This window comes from Paramormyrops kingsleyae, chromosome 6, assembly GCF_048594095.1.
Source record: "Paramormyrops kingsleyae isolate MSU_618 chromosome 6, PKINGS_0.4, whole genome shotgun sequence".
In the NCBI taxonomy this organism is placed as follows: domain Eukaryota; kingdom Metazoa; phylum Chordata; class Actinopteri; order Osteoglossiformes; family Mormyridae; genus Paramormyrops; species Paramormyrops kingsleyae.
In genome coordinates this window covers 24,920,721-24,940,929 of record NC_132802.1, presented here as the reverse complement: position 1 = coordinate 24,940,929, position 20,209 = coordinate 24,920,721, and the positions used below count along the sequence as shown (strand labels likewise).

At 40.9% G+C, this 20,209-nt stretch overlaps 1 protein-coding gene across 3 annotated transcripts in view; it reads right to left on the bottom strand.

The window, feature by feature from the left end:
• Positions 1-20,080, bottom strand: part of LOC111840566 (FYVE, RhoGEF and PH domain-containing protein 5-like) — a 38,691-nt gene extending 18,611 nt beyond the window's left edge. Inside the window, exons 1-3 of one of the 3 annotated variants that reach the window (XM_023805528.2) lie at positions 19,646-20,080; positions 10,178-12,995; positions 2,081-2,214 (exon numbers count right to left, since the gene is read on the bottom strand). In XM_023805528.2, coding sequence (XP_023661296.2) covers positions 2,081-2,214; positions 10,178-12,923 — 2,880 coding nt within the window. In that variant the 5' untranslated portion in view covers positions 12,924-12,995; positions 19,646-20,080. Of the gene's footprint in view, positions 1-2,080; positions 2,215-10,176; positions 12,996-14,978; positions 15,823-19,645 lie in introns of those variants that run through there. The other 2 variants (XM_023805529.2, XM_023805527.2) reach the window with 2 other exon arrangements.
• Between the last annotated feature and the right edge of the window lie 129 nt (positions 20,081-20,209).

Here is a 20,209-nt window from a genome sequence, read left to right as displayed (position 1 = left end):
AGTTAAAAATAACTCTCAATGTAACATGTCAAGATGAAGGAGTCAGTATATCCCAGGGAGGCTGAGTTTTAGTTCTCATTGATACAAACGACAAAAGTACAACCATAGGGTCACTTGTCATAACGTATTTCTCAGATTTGTATTTCTTCATTTTTGAAAGGTAGATGCTAAGACCCTGCAGACTGCAACGTGTCTCACTTTATCGTCACACTCAACATTTCAGCATATCTTAACATCAGACTTCCCGCTAACTCAGTTTTTCCTAACGTACAGTGATTGCGTGTCTCAGTCTAAATCACATTTTTGCCGGTGTTCCTTGATATCTTTCATCTCCTTTTAGCCGAATTTATTTCTCTAACAGCAAATTTTATAGAGAATCCGGTAAAGATTCTGTAATTGGTCCAGTTCCGCCGAACTGAAGCTCAGGTTCTGTTCAGTACAGTTGATGACAGTTCAACAAACAGTGCAGATGAAATCTACTGTAACATCTGCCTCCAGTTAGCAGTGCTTACATCCATGTCCAAGCAGACGAAGTTCCACCTCATCAGAATACTAGACACACCTGTAGCACATCCCCTGATTAAACTAAAGGTTTATATATAGACTCCTGTGGAGTAACACCTTTGGGAGGTATTGATCTTGCTCATTGCTGAGCTGATGACTTGCCCTACTTTGTAATTGACTTCTATTGGATTCTGAACACTCGCCTGTTTCTCGACCCTGTTTGCCGAACATCATTTGTACCTGCTATGTGTCTTCGACTTGGCCGGTCAAAAAAAATGAAGATGAAAAAAATGAAATGGAAAAAAACGAAAAAAAAGAAAAATGGAATGATGTGTGACATTGACAAATCGTGAGTTAAAATTAAAGTGAGCCAAAAATATTCTCTGCTGTAAAATTGATGGAGGAAAAACAAGATGGTAGAATGGCATAGTTCAGTTGTGAAGCATAAAACAAACAAAAAAAGAGAGAAAAGCTCATGGATTCTTGCGTATCCGGACACACAATGCACTGTCAAATAGAGAGGGGAAGGATGAGAACTACTACAGATAAGGTGACTGGTGCACCTGTAGAGCTAGACCTCTGTCACTCTGAGTGCTTGGTACCAGAAGGACCTGAGAGGAGACAACACTTCCACAGGATCATTCGAGACCTCTGTTGACCCCAAGCCACAAAGAAAACCTGTGATGATTGTAGTGTGAGGGTAATGATGGTTTCCATTCTTTTACTACATGCCAGACTGCTTTAAAATATATTCCACATACATCACTAACAGCACTGGGAGCTTTTATTCATGAGTCAATAGTTAAGGGGAGTCAAAACCAGCAATGTATGAAAATCAACCTATTTTTTAAATAAGAATTCAAGTTCAAGTACATTATGATAGTATAAAACGACAGAACACAGAGCACATACCGTACAGCAGCTAAGAGTCACTCTTTGATATTTGTGGGCCAAACACCACACCCAACTGTGTCATAAACAAAACACAGCAAATAAACATTTGCTTCTAATGTTTAATCGTGTGAACAAAATGCATTTTTTTTCTAAAGGCTTCCTGATATAGACTCAAGTATTTTCTGCCTTTGAATGATTTTGTGGAAAAAAAAAAAAAAGAAAACCAGGAAGTAGAGGTCACATGACCTTCGCCTGCTTGATATTTCTTGGTGGGGGCGGACTGGGGTGGGGCTCTCTTTTTGTGTTAGAAATTGGCTGTTTGTGTAACCACAGGGTGAACTTTGCCATTTGATGACAATACCCACATAACAGCCTCTCCAGCAGCCAGATACATGTTGTACTCGAGGACTGTACTGGCAAAGAGAGGAGTTTTGCAATCCTACACCTTTATTTCCAAGTGAAGACAGAACCAACACTGCTACTGTGACAACAGCCACATCATGTTGTAGCTGGAGTCAATCAATGTCTATTGAGTCAATACAAACAAGACAATCGCATTAGAAAGACAATGACACTGATCTTGAAAGAATCAAGGCAAAGACAGCCGAATGAAACACAGACAACAAACTGGACACAAATCTTTTGTTCTCTTTCGCAGCCCCTGACTTCCTCTCTGATTCACCTGTCTGTCATGACTGCGCTCCGCCCCCCCATCCTCTTCCTCTGATGTCCGCCCTTGGTCCTCCTCAGTCTCAGCCTTGTCTGTCTGTGCCGTGGACACCTGGCAAACAGCTTCAGGCTCTGTGTGGCCCCTTCGGCCCCAAGGGTAAGAACACAGAAAGAGTAAAGTCAGCTTCAGGGGGAAATAGCACAGATTCAAAATATTACTGTTAGCAATTTAACGTAATTCATACATTGCACTGGAAAGCTGCAGATTTGAGTAATTTTTTGCTTAGCTGCACAAACAGGCTTCACCAGATGCATTCTTATTTCTGTTGTATCTGAAGACACATATTGATTGTGCTAAAAATATTCTATATAACTATACGACAATATAACTAAAATGCTTTCATACATGCTAATGTATCTCTTCTGTGTCTTTCCGTACTTTCACTGCTTTCATTATACTAATTGCTAGCTATCCCTCATTCCTCTGCCATTCCCAAATGCCACTTTGGACACATACTCCTTCCCTCACTGCCGTCTAGCTCTCCTGCTCTCTTCCGGCAGCGATAACACGGATGGCTGGGGCCAGATTGTGGAGACATTAAGAGCGTAAATGCCGGTGCTGGTTCGCGCACGCTGCAATCACCGGAGTCCCCGCTGAGAGAGAGGCGGCTTGGAGGGAGATTCTCTGCTCAGCCCGTGTGTACGCGGACGGCAGGGGAACCTCGGCACGGTCATCTGTTGTCTTGCCACTGCAAAATGTGACCATATAGGCAATGGGCTGGCAGCTGCTGCGGAATCTTTAATGGCGCTTTCGCAACAAGCTTGTGAACAAGAGCACGAGGAGCAATCTCCCCATCCTGTGATCAGTGGCAAATATTGGTGCTCTTCAGCTAATTAAACCAGGATGGTTGAAAGATGGTTGCTGTACCCATCCATCCATCCATCCATCCATTTTCTGTAACCGCTTGTCCTATTCAGGGTGTGGGGGGGGGGAGCAGAGCCTTTCCCAGAGGCTATGGGCACAAAGCCAGCATTACGTTAAACTTATATAAGATTTTACTAAATAAGAGGTTTCAATATACTTACTGCATATTTTCCTGGAGTTAAATATGATCACCAGATGAACATTAGAATTTTATCTCATCTAACTGATTTTCTATGGAAAGTCTATCTATAGTGGTGTGACTTTACAAACGAACACAAAAGAGATTTTTGGCTCTTTATCAGTGTTGATATTGTCTCCCCTGCAAAGTATTTGGTGATAGTTTGACAACAAAGAACTAGTATACTTCAGTTACTTTGATTTTATTTATAAATATACAGTTCTAACATGCATACTATGTGTTTTGTTACTAATCCCTTGACAGGGAATATTTTGTTTCTCAGTTTGGAACTTGCTCAGCAAAGCACAGTAAAATTCTGCCATTAATAAGAGATTAAAGCCAGTGAACATGTAGAAGTATTGACACGTATGTTTTAGAACAGGCAGCCAATAAAACAAGCTATCCTACTTTTAAGTGTTGTTTGCCAGAAGGCTTAAAATCGGACATACACACGCATACATACCATGGGTGTCGCCACCATTAAATCTGAGGGGGACACGTCCTCCTCACATTTCATAATTATTCATTTGGACCCCCCCACATTTAACATAAAATATTAGTTTTATGTCAGTGTGTCCCCCCACATTCAAAATGCCTTTGATGCCCCTGATATATATATAGAAAAGATGTGATATCTATGAGACACAAAAGAGCCACCCCCATTGTCTACTGTTAGCCACACCCGCTTGATACGAAACAAGGTTAGAAGCATAAGCACCATCTTATTCTGCCTGCTAGTTTTCCTGATGATAAATGTGTAATAAAGTGCCCCCAACAAGATAAAATTTTTTGTTGGCTGGACAATAAAAAACTTCAAGGGCATTGATGCAAGATAATGTCTACGGACTCAAACTTCCAGAGGTTACATTCCCAAACTCATGTCCTGAAGCCTCTGAGCTGCTTGACCTGCTCCAGAAAACCTTACTTTTGTGATCTAGAAATACGCAACACAGATTAACGCAGTTAACGTAGATGGCACTCTGCGTTTCTTGCAGACTTGTTTTTCTTTTACAGTTTCAGGTCAATCTAATTTCATAAAACCTAGTATTTTCACTGCTTGAATTTGATGGAAGCGAAGGAAGATAAAGAACAAAGGCAAACTCAGCATTATGAGTGACTCTAATCCTAGAAGGTGCAGAGATCAGATGCGCAAGTAGCAGCATGCAAAATGCAATTTTCCCATGGTATAACCACATTTTTGTCAGACTGATAGTCTGATCGGTATTAATGACCTATATTTTAGCTGTTTTTTTGTGTACAAAGATGAAGAATTGGTCGGGCTCTAAACAGCACTATCCAATGGACCATTTCATTGTAGGTCTCTGATGATCAATAAGTCAATCCGTTTTTTTCTTTGAACTGTTGGGGAATTTCAAAGTTAAATATTTCTTCAGATCGTGGTAACATGATATGTCACATTAAATGGACACCTTAGGTGCCCCTTCCCATTCAGCTTCTTTCATAAAAACACATATAAAACATTATCATATAAAACATTATTCTTTCATGTGTGTATTTATGTACATTATACTTCATTATAATCTTCAACAGCATTTATTGAGGCAAAATGGCAAGCTATATATTATTGAGTTCACATAAGGGCGTAACTTTGGCTGGAACATTGGGGGGGTTGAGGTCTCCACCCATTACGGGAGAACCATGATTATTGGGGGGGGGGGGGGGGGGTTGTATTAGCTGATTTGATTTATTGGGGGGGGGGGGGGCTACAACCCCCCCCCATCCCCCCTGTAATTTACGCCCATGAATTCACAGTTCAAAAGTAAAATTCATTAATTGGGTTTAGCTTTTGCTCTGAGAAAGAACTAAAGAAACTGGGACCAGTACCAGCCTGTCTGAATCTTCCCACTCACACCTGAGCGGAGAACGGCAATAACTACGACTTTGGGGTATTCTGAAGCCAGGCTTTCCGCAGCACAATGCTCATTGTTCCAGCCGTAAGCCAGTCTGGGAACTTCATAGCCCATGTGCACCCAGTCCATCTCGCCATGAATCTCAGTGCCCTTGTCTTGCATTTCCTGTAAACAGCACAGCGGGGGCTCGCGGGCAGGGCGGTTCCTCTCCGGTGGCGCCCTAGCAGTAACCTTGCTCTGGCTGACCTCTGGAAGCCTCACGCCCAGCTCTACTTCCAGGCACCGTGCACAGCCTGCAGCAGCCAGTTATGCTTAATGTAACACCCAACGCTCAGACATTCCCCTGCAACCAATACCTACCGACCGTCTTTTAAATATTCTCCAGAAACCGACATGTAATAAAGTTTGTAGCATTTGAGCACAATCCAACTAGTGCAGAGCAGTAATCACGTCTCCTCCAGAAACAGTAACATTCACAGCTGACCAGTATTTGACCACAGTCCTTTTCCAGACAGCAACAGCCAACAGTTGACCTAGTTCTGAGGATCATACACTATCAGTCAAAAGCTTTTGCACACACTGAGATTTTATACATTTGCACATTACTCACATAACATTTACCAAAAATTCACTCAATTTTCTCTGCTAACAAATACATTTACAGTATGTTCACCATCTGAGTGCCTTCATTAGCAAGAAAATGTCATATCTTTGTTTCATCAAAGTAACATCCTCTAGCAGTTACAACAGCAGAGAAAATTCGAGGCACTGTTTAAACGCTGCTCTGTTTCATGGGCATACACAGTGAACTAGTGCATTTAAAGTTAAAGGACAGCATAGAATTTGACTATGCCATCACCACACAACCAGTTAAAAAGATGTTAGACATGCATTGTTACATGTTATAAAGGAAACATTTTATTTGACTTATATTTTTATTTATACTGTAGTTGTTCACTTGACTTTCCAATGCTTAAGAAAAAAAACCTGCAGTTTATGAAATAAATGCAAAAGTGGTAAAAACCTTTGGTGTGTAAAAATGTTTGACTGGTAAAGTGTGTGAGTAACTGTGCTGTCTGTTCCTGCAAGCAGGGAAAGTGGTCAAACTCTCCAACCTACAGTTTCTGTTTATCACGCCCCATCTTTTTCAAGAAAAGATTTTTCTTGGTGCAGATCAGAGATCAAATCTATCAGAGCAACATTCACATATAATATTAACCACAGATATTTTCATTTCTTCAGGCATTTTGCATCACCTAAGGCTTCCATTTTATAAGAAACAGCTGTCACAAGCTAGAAAGAATCGCTGTCATTTTTAATGATGTATGAATTTCACTTTTAACACAGAAACCAGTAAAGCAACTGCACTCCACTGCGATTCCACAGTATGGCTGCAAATCCCAGCAGTAACCTTTAAGAAAGGCTCCCATTCCAGACTTTTTCAGTTAAGCCTGTAGGATACAAGTGAAAGAAATATATAGGGATGCAGTTTGTTGCAGTTCAGATTTAGCTTGTTCATTCTGTCTATGCAACTATACATACATCACTTTAAAGAATTATTATTAGGAACCCATGACCCTGACCAAGATTAGCACTTAGCAGATGGATGGATAGATGGCTGTATTGTTCTTAGTAAGTAAAAGTATGTAAGTCAGTAAGTTTTATTTATAAAGAGCATTTTGAAACAACCAAGGCTGACCAAAGTGCTGTGCAACAATAGATAATTTATAAGAGCAATATGATACAATAAAATAAAACACAATAAAAGGGACACAGTAAAAAACAAGTTATTTATAAGCATGTGAAAATAAATGGGTTTTCAGTCTGGTTTTAAAAAGCATGATTAATGAGTGTGGAACCACCAGCAGGCGCTGATAGGACGAGCGCAGTGATCTGTGCGGATAGTAAGGTGTGATCAGATTAGTGATATAGGAAGGGGGCTGTCCATGTAGTGCATTAAAAGCAAATAATAAAATCCAACAATGAATGTCATAATGCACTGGGAGCCAGTGGAGAGAAGCTAAAATGTGTGTCCTCTTTACTTAGTGCCAGTGAGTAGTCTAACTGTTACAGAAGACTGACTCAACCCAGAATATAATGAGTTACAGTGATCTAGTCATGAGGACACAGCGGCACCAATTCTGGTGTGGAAAAGGTGAGAAGTGGTTTAATTTTAGACATTATCCTGAGCTGATGGAATCTGGCCTTTACAACGGAACTAGCTGTTCGTCGAAACTGAGCTCACAGTCAAAAATTGCGCCCAGATTTGGCATAACATGAAATGAGAACCAACCGAAATCGACTGATGACAGGGAGAGATGTCCATTAGGACGACAAGCCTCTGATTTTTTAAAACATATAATTTTCAAAAATTGTTGGCCATCCAAGCCTTTATCTCCTCCGACAGTCACTGACTGCAGAAAGATTGCAAGGGTTCTTGAGCTTTATTGGCAGATACAGTTGACAGTCATCAGCATAAAAACAAAAAATGGACGGGCGATCAGTTGATAGCTCTGTTGTCTCACACTTCCTTGGCTTGAGTCCCACCCCTGCTCTGCTTGTTTGAGGCCTGCATATTCTCCCTGGTTTGTGTATGTTTCCTTCCATATTACAAAAACACGTGGCTAAGTGAGCTGCTGTCCATTGTGTGTGCAGGCCCATAGCATGGAGTGTCCGGTGACCACACTGATACTGTAGGTCCCCCTCAGTTCACCTATGTGCCTGTCTGTGTGTGTGTGTGTGTGTGTGTGTGTTTGGGAAGCACAATTGTTATAATCAATGCCTCCCCCCCTTAGCCCCAGACATTGGATTCCCACCCTGAATATTTTCATGAAATTTGCACCTTCTCTGCATGTTCTCTGCAAGGGACACTACAGATTCGTCAGTACAGCCGTGGTAATTACCCTCGGGCCATGCAAACACAACACATTAGCCTCTATGCTATATAATAGCACAAATTGCTTCTGGAAAAGAAATCCTAATATGTTTAACAGTAGAGTTCTTTTTAAACGAGAAGATAGCAGACACACCCTATACTGTAGAAAGAAGTGACTGCAGTCTTGGAACTCCAGCATTTTACTGAAGGCAAAACTGAATTCTGAGCAATACATGAAAATGCAGACACAATAAATCAACCCTTGAACACATTCAGGATAGAGCCAACCATACACTGAATACAAGTACCACAAATAACAACCACTGGAAACAGCTTAATATTCCTTTAAATAGCTCAAATAACAGAGAAATTTAGGGATGGGCCGATCCACAGTTTTTCAGTTCTTTTCCGATTCCAATACACAACTGCCGATACCAATACTGATTCCAGTACAAGTGCTCTTTTTACTTTCATATTTTAATATAATAAATATATAATATATATTTGATTTTTGGACCAAGTAAAAATGTGTATTACCATCTTCAGGTTCCTGAGCTTTTATTATAAAACATAAAGGTCTGACCTGTAACTAAACGTGCGAGTATTTGTAGTTATGGATCTATAACAAGCCATTCAAAGAGCAGATGAGGCCTTTTACAAAAAGGTAGGCTACAAAAGAAGAGGAGGAAGAAGAAGACTTCATGAAAGCTATATCTCTTCAGGAGTGGAATATGTTTCCAAGAGACTATTTATAAGAACCACAAAATGTCATGTTTATTGTCATTCCAAACAAAACTAGAATTGAGCAATAAATCACTTTAATATTATGTGATCGGCCATTTTTATATTATACATTGACTGTATATAATCTAATAACTATAAAACTTAATGAGATGGCCATATTCATTAAAGTGTTTTTAAGCAATGGACTATGGGGGACAATGCACAACTCTTCAATTTCAGATTATGTTATTTCTATACATCACAGATCATATTCATGCTTACAGCAGGGCCCTTAGGCAAGTTTTTGCAGTATAAGCATTATAATGTAGCCCTGTTTACACCTGGTTTTAAAATGCATGTCGGGTGATCAGAGCACAAGTGGACAGCACTAAAGATAAGCGTAAACGACCACCAAGACGCATTAGGATCCGATCACTCAAACCACTTTCTGAGGAGGTCTGGGACGCATTTGACCAGACATCTTGTGAAGTGTAAATGCTTATGTGTCCTGATGCGTCCCTGACAAGGAAGTCACAGTAACTGTGCACAGGGCCATTTGACCTTCAAGCTGAATTGACACGTAGGCAGTAATCAAATTTCAACAGAAGTGGTCATCAGTTGTCAATTGTGATCCAATATCCCAAGATGTATTTTAGAAACCAATTGTGAACACGGCCAGTGTTACGATGCATTTTAACAGGACCACCAAACAACTAGACCCCGGCCACTAAATGTTATTGAAAAATCCTCATGAGGCTATTTTATGAAAGGCCAACAATAAATCACCCTTTGGAAAGCGATTTATGAGAACAGTATGGCTGCCTACAATTCATGGTCATCTAAATTTACAATATGAAAAATAAAAGTACTAGTGGCAACAGCAAAGCTTTTGCATTTGCAACCAGAAAATACAGGAAGATTTAGAGAGCATAAATTGTACTTGTTGCTCTACTGGATCCAGAAAATATACACGTTATAATGTCATGCAGACTTCTTGCATTTCTTCTCATGCATAAAATTATGCACCCCTCATTATTAGGGTTAAAATGCAGGCTTAAGGGATATTATTTTAGTATTGTTTAGCTTCACTATAGCTTTCCATTAACAGCAATGTTGGTGCAGTAGTATTTGCTACGGTATGTTTGTACATATGTCTGTTACATGTAAGTGTACCTACCAGCATACTTAATTCTCCACTCCCACATGTCTGGAGGACTTAGCAGGCAGATACGTACTGTAGCAACTATGCTAGAAAGGGCTCAATTAAAAAAATTACCTGAATAGATCTCCGTTAAGCACATAGTGAGGACTACGCCATGGAAATTGTAATTTTTGTTTACAATTAAATTAAAATTCTTGTTTGGGCAGAGCTAATGTAGAGGAAATTCTTTTGGCAGAGAAGAGATTCCATTTGAATTAAGATGTATCCCAGAGAAAATTCATAATAACCCTTAAGACCTAGAGGCATTTTTTGTCCAATGAAAGAAAACACGGTATGTGTACTTAAATGTTTACAATAAAAAAAGATTCATAGTACCTGTCAGGTTCTTGTTGAGGTGTTTCAGTCTTGCTTTCAAACCCAGCAAAACTACTCATGTCCACGTATCCGTCGTTCTCGTTGGCGGCAGAAAGCGCACGACAGGGATCGTCAAAGAACTCTGCAAACATCCCTACTCCTGTGGGCCTCTGTGGGATCTGGATGTTCTCGTAATCCGAGCTAATGGCCGGCATATTCTCATAATCAGATGTGTCTGCATTAGGGAAAGATATGGACCGTGGCTTCATCAATGGCAAAGGCGTGAATGGAGGCCTGGACTGGTCCTCAAAGGATTCCACCCGGGAAAGCCTCTTGTTAGTGAATGTCTTTGGGCCCCCTTTTCTCCTGCCATCCTTGTAGAAGAGGAAAGTTGTGGGCGAGTCTGAGGAACGTTGTGGTTTCCCAAACCGCGAAACGGGTTGCGGGGAGCTTCCTACACTCCGTCTGTCCATATCGAGGAGCCTCACTGGCCCGTGGTGGCTAGACTCAGATGACGATCTGGAGGAGGAGACATTCACGTCTAAATGGACCTTATTCTCTCGCTTCCTTCTGAACTTCAACATCAGAAAGCGTTTAAAAGAGGACTTCTTCTTTTGCTTTTCAGTTGAATCATTCTCGATCAGAAGAGATGGAGAACTTTTAGTGATTGGCTTCTTGGTGATGTAAGCCAGTTCAAAGGGAGGTGGGATGTCCACCACGGAAGTTGGGGTAGACACGCCACTGGAGGGGAGCCGATTTCTTTGGGAGAAGCTTCCTGATGATCCCATGACAAATGGCAATGAGATGTTGTCATTATTTTTTCTTTTTTCTTGCTCTCCTAATGAAATGTTATCCTCATAGACAGACATGGTCAAGTCTCTTCCTTCGACGGAGATGGAACGGGGGTAAAAAATGAAGTGTTGTGGCTTACAAGAAGGGATAATTCGTTTTTTTTCATGTTGTTGACTATCAGTCCCTGGGTGGTTGCTCTTTGCTAAGGCTACAGTGCAGTACTCATTGCCGGTTTCCTCAGCGCCTGTTTCCTCAGGAACAGTCTCAGGTACACAGCCCGGTACTTTACCAGAGAGAGACCGAGATCTGGTCACAATATTCTTTCTGTCCACAGCTTGAAAGTTTTCACCCTCGGTGTCAAGCCCAGCCACCTCATAGACATGCTCGTCGCTAATGTTGTCCTGTTCTCTGTCAGTATCTTCAAAGTAAGGTACTATGTGGCCCTCGATGTCAATGTCTTCCCCGAACACTTCAGCAGTGTTTGTGAAGACCAGAGTGTCAGTGAGCTCAGGGGTAATTCTCATATCCATGTCCACAGGCACGGAGATCGAACACAACCTGTAGCGAGACTGAATACTACCCTCCTCCAAACAGGCATCAGTACCCTTTTCATTACAATTAATGTCTGCTGCTTTTTTCTCTCTTGTGTCTATTTCATCCTCATCATCATCACCTATTTCGACATAGTCCTCAGATGAAACGCATTCAATCTGATGTAAATCCTCTTCATCTTGACAGAGAGAGTCATCATCTTCATTATGACAGTTATCCATAGTCCTCTTTTCCTCAAGGATCTGAGGAAGAGTTATTCCCTCTGGTGTATTTTCAGTGAACAGATTTGTAATAATCACATCCTGGTTTGGGTGACTCTCATAGCAGTCATCTGGGTTGGTAATGGAATTCATAGTTGACTGTTCCTCCGAGACAGCAGATTGTTTCCCTGTGCTGTTTTTGCTGCTGCCCTCATTCTCCCCCTCAGAATCCATGTCATTAACCTCCTCAGTGGTAGACTCTGTATCACTGGCTGAATTAGGCCCTGCAATGTCCTCGGCCCCCTCTGAATATTGATAATTATCTGGCACGTACATTGCGTTCACTAGCTCTCCATCAGTTGGAGAATTGTGCTGATTATCCATATCTTCTGAATGTTCACACAGGTTGCATGCTGCACCTAACACGTTACAGGAACACTCCTCACACAGAGATGGAAGTCTAGAAATATGTGCATTAACAAAGGAGTCCTCATTTTCCTCAGTTAACTGGTTACAGGGAGATGGACATCTTGGACAACACTCTTCATGATCTGAAGACTTGTCACCATCTTTAACATACCAGAGTTCTATATTTGGGATCTTGGCTGGGTGCATTTCCCCAGGAGGGTAATCCTCGTCCGTTCCCAGGTTTTCAGGCACCTTCCTGTTCTTAGTCTCGCATGAGTAATGATCTGCTGCCTCATGATAAGAAGCTATATCACACTCCAAAAGTCCGTCAGTGTCAGCGAGTGCCTCCCCAGCTCCACAGCTCTCTGACTCAATGTCAAGTCTACATTCCATGTCAGTTGTCCCCATTGGATCCACTAACCCTATACTGCAATCAATATCACAAAGTTTTAGTCCTTCTTCAGAATCAGCAGCTTCAGTACTAACAGGTTTGCTTAATTTTTCTTCCTCTTCTTTCACATTCCCCTCTTCCTCAGTTCCATTATTTTCAAGGTTATAGAAAAGCTCCATGCCTGGATCTTCACCATTTTGGGGTTGATCAGCATCCTCCAGAACCTGCTCCTCTAATCCCCGCCGAAAGCCTCCTGGTTCATTTTCCTGGTCCAGGTCGTCCTCAGAAAGAATCAGGCCCCCGCTCCTACACTGGTGGAGACTTCTTCTGCTGTGCAGAAAGCGCTTCTCCTCTGGCTCATACAGGAGCCTTGGTTTGGGTGCAACAGGAGGCTTGGGACCCCAGGTCTTCATGTGTCTTGCCATCAGGGACAGCAGCAGCTTCTAAGTCAACTGACTGAGAATCCCAGATGTGGATCTAGGGTGGCTTCTTGTATCCTGCAAACAAAAGAAGAAAAGCAAGTAAGTAATGCCAAAAACTGAAATTGTAATACCACATGATACAACATAATACTCCTGATCAGCGTGAAGTATTTTTGTTACTCTTTTATTATTGTCTCTGTTGTGCACACTAGTGGGGTTAAGGGGGCACTTTCAAGTCTGTTCAATCGTTCATAGAAACTGATGGCAAAATTGCTCTTTGTGTCATAAATGTCTGCATTCTGTTCTTTGCTTTAATAAAAATTTTCACCTAAGGCGTTGGTCCTTCCATTTTGCCTAAAGTACTTCTCCTGTCATAGCAAGCGTGTTCCAGGAAGCACAGAGCACAAGCCAGGGTACACCCTGGGTGGGATGCCAGTCTCTTTCAGACCACACACACATACACACACACACACACACACACACACCAACATGTACATACAATTTAGAGATGGCAAAACATCATAACTGCATTGTAAGAAAGTGCAGCAACCAATGGAAACCTATATGAATGCAGAAATAACATTAAAAACCACAGCAGATACAGCAAAGCGCAGAAACACTGGAGCCCTGGAGGTGTGAGTCTAAAATGTCGGTCACTGAGCCACCACACCACTCCTAAGGTGTTGTTTTTTCCCCCCAATTACTAAGAAATCTACTGAAAGTCAAAAGAATAGTCTCCAAGCAGGAAGTACACGAGGGAAGGATGTTAGGGACGCACCCATAAGCCAGTGCAACAGCTTGGAAACACAACATTGAAATGGCAACAAACGTCACAATGTCCCTTCTAGTGATTCACCTTGAAGTTGTTATTTTAACATTTTATTTGTTTTCTGATTAAATGATATTTTGGAATGTGTTGAATATCAATAATTTAATCTTAGAAAATCAGTGTAAAAAAAACATTATGCAAAACTGGCTTAAAATTACATAAAAACAGCAATAAGTGCTAAAGCCTTGCAAAGACAGTACATGATATACATAAATACTGTACAGAGCAGCCATTATTCCCTTATTATATTATTATTATGAGGCTTAAAACTATCTACCCTCAACGTGCTGTGACCCCCCCCCTCCCCCCCCCCATTCTGTATAATACTAAAGGGGATAAACAATGAATGACTAATCGTGGCCATCAACTATATTTAGGGCAGAGTATTATTTATCATCTAAAAATGTTGTGTCAACAAATTCGCTTGTGTACAACTCTTTATCCAGCAAAAATAAATAAATAAATACAAATAATAAAATAGTAAAAAATATATTATTATTATTATTAGTGGTATTAGTGGCTGTAGTAGTAGTAGTATTAGTAATAGAAGTAGCAGTAGTATTGCCAGTAATATTATATATTAATACTAATATTATAATTCATACAATTAATACAAAATACAAGCGCAATAGAAACAACAACTACAGCAAAAATAATAATAAAGGAGGATATCGTATAATCATCGTGTTTATAAGATCATTATTAGAAAATTAAAAACAAACCTGGAAACAGACACTGTTTTTAAAAGACTACAGACCGTAACGTTATGTTTAAATTTCTTACAAAATCTTCATGACATAACAAAAATATTACAATATTAATTGAGAACTACTTTATCGTTGTAATTGAATGTATGGTCGCATTCTAATTATTATATAGGTTTCGCGAAAATAATAAAGTTCGTTTTGAGCATCAAATGTAACATTTAAACTAAGACTACAAATACCAAATACTCCGAAAGACTGAAACAAAAGTAAAACTTGTATATACAAAAATAACACATATAGAATTTATTGTATATACATTGTATATACAATAAATGAACAGAAACGTCAATAAATAATCGTTAAAACCTTTTGTGTTTAAATTGCAATTTATAACATCTTCAGAAACACATCCCACCTCCGTTTATTTTGGGACTGCCTTCTTACAATAATGATCCGCTGCCCACAGTACAGTGCATGCGGGCTAAATTAAACGGTAACGTATATAAATAGATGATAACTTACTCAGAGAGGAATACAATCCAGTCCGGACCACAGTAGTCAAGTTGCGCGAATACAGGCTCTCTTTTTTGGGATGGGTTTACCTTCTCAGCCTCATTGCATTCTTAGGAACTCTTTCAGACACCTCACGTCTCAATCAGGCATCTCATACTACAGCAGGAGACATGCACTGGCGGTCTGTGGCTGGGACGCAGGACGTATTTCCCCGGCTTCCTGAGCAGGAAGCTCGGGGATTGTTGCCTGAACAGCATCGTACGCGTGAAAATAAGAATGCTAAAACGAACATAATAATAATAAACAATAATGTTTTGTCTGAAACGCTGAAGAAGTTTTATGTGAGTGTTGCGGGGATTTACTATTGTTGAATGATGATATTGGGCTTTGCAGAAAACAAAAGAGAAAGTTACTGCAAGAAGTCATAAAGGCACAGACAGAGATTCATAATTCAATGGTTTTCCAGTCCAAATTAAAAATGATATACACATACATACACCCGCTCGCGCGCACACACACACACACACACACACACACACACATACCAGAGAAGTCAGAGGGGTTGGAATATATATATGGTCTGTTGTGTGGGTTTCCTCCTGTTTTCCCAAAGCATGCAGTTAGCTTAATTGTTGTTCATTGAATATGATAGTGTGTGACTGCATGTCCCCAAGTGTGTGTCCACCATGTTAAGCTCCTCGGTGACCCTGACTAGGATAAGCTACACAGAGATGGATGTTTATGCATATATACGGACTTTCATTTCATACTGTTTGTTGACCGAAACACCTCTAGAATAGGACGTGCTAACAAACTTTGTTAAAAGATCAATAGTAAAACCAGACAGGGCTGGTTTCCTTAACCTACCTATGATGTTTGACTGGTGGAGAGCAGCCCTTTAAACCCCCTGGTAAAACAGGAAACTGATGCCGTTGTTTCCTACATTGAGGGCTATGCTTTCTCAGCAAGAGATGGGCAGTTTTAACCCCTTACCACCTCACTACGTAGTATTCTGGGATTTAAAATTATTATTATTCTTTTTAAAAAAGAGTGATTTCCAATAATAACCTGGCTGAAAACTGTCATGTTTTGTACTTCATTATTTTTATTTTTTTATAGAGTAATAATTCATCACTTTGCACTTTATGTCTTAACTACCTCAATACAGATTCAAATGAGTGTCTTTGTAAGGGTCGGTGCCCGTCCATCCCTGTCCTGTGTGTTCAGTCCCTGTTTGGCCAGCAGGTGTCACTGCCCAAGCTGTTCCCTCTGTCTTAGTTCTAAGTCCCTAGCGTGTTGCCCTTGCTCCCTGCACAACTGCACAGCTGCATAGGCTGAGTGTGCAGAGGATGAGAACCTGCCAGTTTTGGGTTTGTGGCTGGTCTGGAACTACTGTAGCTTCACCTATCTTGTTTGTTAATTGGTTTTCTGTTTTCCTAGTGTTTATTAGTTATCTTTGCTTCCCTGTTTTGGTTTATCTTACTTGTGTCAGGTTTAATTCTGATCTACTTGTGTTTGGGTTCCTAGTTTTTCCTAGTGTTTGCCCTTAGTATTTGACAATGTTCCCATAGTTCCTGTGTCTGTAATTTATTCCACCTGTTATTCTGTGCCTTAATTCCTTAATTGATTTAATTGCCCTCATCTGCTCCTCATTGCCCCTAATTCTGTATAGCCACACCTGCCCCCTGTCAATTGTTGGGCTCAGTGAAATGCTGGCCTTTGTCCTGCTCCTCAGTCTGTCATTGCTCATGTTCCTGTGGGTACTCTCCTGCTTTCTCATAGTTCTGTTCTTGGTGTTGTCTGGTTCCCTTGTATCTTCTGTTTTGGTTTAATAAATCTCTTTTTGTCATGGAGTTGCAAGTGAATCGTCACCTTCTTTATGCCTGCACCACACCCCGCAGTAGCAGTATTAATATAACCATTTTGATAATCGACATGGGATGTTATTATTAAATTCGATAAAGTCCCAGAATCCTCTGTTGGCAATTTTAGAACATAAGAACATAAGAACATAAGAAATTTACAAACGAGAGGAGGCCCATCAAGCTCGTTTGGGAAGAACTTAACTAATAGCTCAGAGTTGTTAAAATCTTATCTAGCTCTGATTTAAAGGAACCCATGGTTTTAGCTTCCACTACACCAGCAGGAAGACTATTCTATACTCTAACTACACGCTGTGTAAAGAAGTGCTTCCTCAAATTTGTTTTAAAATGTTCTCCCGCTAATTTCCACTTATGGCCACGAGTTCTAGTATTTAGACTAATATTGAAATAGTCATTTGGCTGAACAGCATCCAGACCCGTTAGAATCTTATAGACCTGAATCATATCCCCCCTTAGTCTCCTTTGCTCAAGGCTAAGCAGATTCAGTTCCGCTAACCTCTCCTCATAAGACATTCCTCTAAGACCAGGAATCATTCTCGTAGCTCTTCGTTGCACCTTTAATATTTGATTTATTTTTGATCAAAAACTATTTGAGACACTTAAAAGCTCATACATCATCACTGCATAGATTGTATGTCTAATTCCAGCCTGTAAACGTAGCAGAATATAATAATATGAGACACAGTCGAGGTTATAGACCATTTCAACTGGGAAGACCAGACTTGATTCAGTTGTTCTGTTAGGGGAGCCAGATGTGTTTGACTTTAATGTCCTCCAAATATTATTTACACTAGATTGCTAGCATTAAGAAGCAAAAGACAATTTTGAAAACCGGTAAGCTATTTATGCAGTGCTTTGCAGTTACATTTTACAGGATTTACAAATATGTAACTCGCTCTGATTTCTTACTTAGACTTTTTTGCTTCCACCAGCTTGATTATTTTTTTTCTGTCGTTGATTTTTCACCAACCAAAGACACTCGACCACCTAGCGCCAAGAGTCCATCAAGAAAATGTGCATACGTTTGTGTTTCGCCTGTTCCCAGTGCACAAAATTTTAGCCAACATATATTAATGTAATATTAATAATAGTAATAGTAATAATAATAATAATACATACATTTCAGACCCAAGTAGTATATGTATTTAGGGGGGCCATGGGGGGGCATGCATGTTGTCACGGGAACACTGCCCCCCCAGAACCACCCCTGATGAGATAAAATGATCAAGCATTATTGGCTTACTGTTCAAAAAGGGTTTATGGATACATAACATACTGAATTACAATCCTAAATTACAACAACTTAAAAACAGCATAGAACTTGCTACATTTTCTCATACAGTAATATCCCTAACATTTACTAATGCAGTCGTCTGAATAGTTAAAGGCCTTTCATACTTTTCAGGGAATGAGAAGTGTCTCATCTGGGCTTAAGTCGGCTTTCTCCTGCCCCTTATTATTGCTGCTGATTCCAGTAAGGACATCTTACCAAATAATACTGAATCTGCACATTCTACCAGGATTTGTATTAACTTGTTCACACATTGTATAGTTTGCAGCTGCAGGACATACAGTATCATGAAGAGTCATTAGAACACTATCTCAGGGTGCTACTGGCAGTGATGAAATTTCAAAAATCCAGTGATTCATAGCAGCAGAATTTTAAAAACCTACAGAGAAAGGCAGAATACTCTCTGGAGCCTGGCCTTTGTCAAAGTCACTTGTGAACTGGCTGGATTTTGGCTCTGTGAAGCACGAGTGCTTATTATTATAACACCAGCCTTCCCATTGTGGGGCATCAAACACTTACAGATTCGGTTCTGCCCAGTGTTTCTTGCTAAAAGGTGCTACATAAACATTAGACTCTCTGTGTACCCTGTGGAATGACATTGTTTTGTTCTGAATGGACTCATTTTCATAGAAAACAAAAGCAGTGTTCATGCTAATTACAGAGAAAATTGGAAAAAAATGACAAAAAATTTAAATATTACGTATATTACGTGAATATTTTGACATGCTATCTGTATTTTGTTGATTTCAACACTGCAATGATACCATTTTAATGTTAATTTATAATAAATAACAAATAAAGCCCACAAAAGACTTTTCCTTCCCACCATTCAAAAGGAAAGACTTGCTTTTATCTTTACAAAACAATAGCACAATGAGAACGTATCTATTTTCTGCCCTTTGTGACACTCTGGATGGATAAGTGATTCCAAACTTTTAATAGGACTTCAGCAGGAAAGGAGTAAAATTAAACAATTTGCAGTGTCACACAGCCCTATCTGGTTTGCCTAGTGCCAGCTATTCCAGTGACGATGCCACATCCCTGGCTGAACATCTGGCCCTATCCCACATGGACAGAATGAACTCCTATATAAGAATGCTGCTCGGTGCCTTCAGTTCAGCATTCAGTACCATCATCCCTCAGGAGCTGACTGAGAAGCTCCGGCTACTGAGCTTCATCACCCCTCTGTCAAATGGATCCTGGACTTCCTGACTGAGGGACCCCAGACCTTCTGCTTAGGTAACCCCTCCAGTACCACCGTACTGAGCACTGGTGCCCCCCAGGCTGTGTGCTCAGCCCACCTCTGTTCACCCTGCTGACTCATGATTGTGCTGCAGAGCACTGCTCAAACATCAAAGGGCAACAATTTGTATCTCTCATTGTGGACAAGATGAAAGAGAAGGCCCAGGCTGTCCACTCCCCATTGAGTATTGAGGGATCTGAGGTGGAGAGAGAATCCGTAGCACCAAATCTCTTGGCGTGCACCTAGCAGAAGACCTCACCTGGAATCTCAACGCCGCTGCTCTAGTCAAGAAGGCACAACAGCGTCACCAGTTCCTGCGGCAGCTGAGGAGTGCAGGTCTCCCGCCCCTCATCCTCACCAGGTTCTGCGGGGGCTCCATACAGAGCAGTGTTCTGAGCAGCTGCATCACTGTCTGGTTCCGGAATTGCAAAGTCAAAGAGCACACGTGTCTGCAGTGGATAGTGCGTACAGCAGAAATAATCATCGGAACCTCCCTGTCCTCTCTCTCTGTCCTCTCTCTCTGTCATCTCTCACTGTCCTCTCTCTCTGTCCTCTCTCACTGTCCTCTCTCTCTGTCCTCTCTCCCTGTCCTCTCTCACTGTCTTCTCTCCCTGTCCTCTCTCACTGTCCTCTCTCCCTGTCCTCTCTCACTGTCCTCTCTCCCTGTCCTCTCTCCCTGTCCTGTCTCTCTGTCCTGCATCAAGGACATTTTCCAGAAACACTTCAGCCACAAAGCCTCCAGCACTGTGGAAGACCCCCCCCCCTTCCTTCCCACAAACTCTGTGTCCTGCTCCCATCTGCCAGATACAGCAACAGCTTCTTC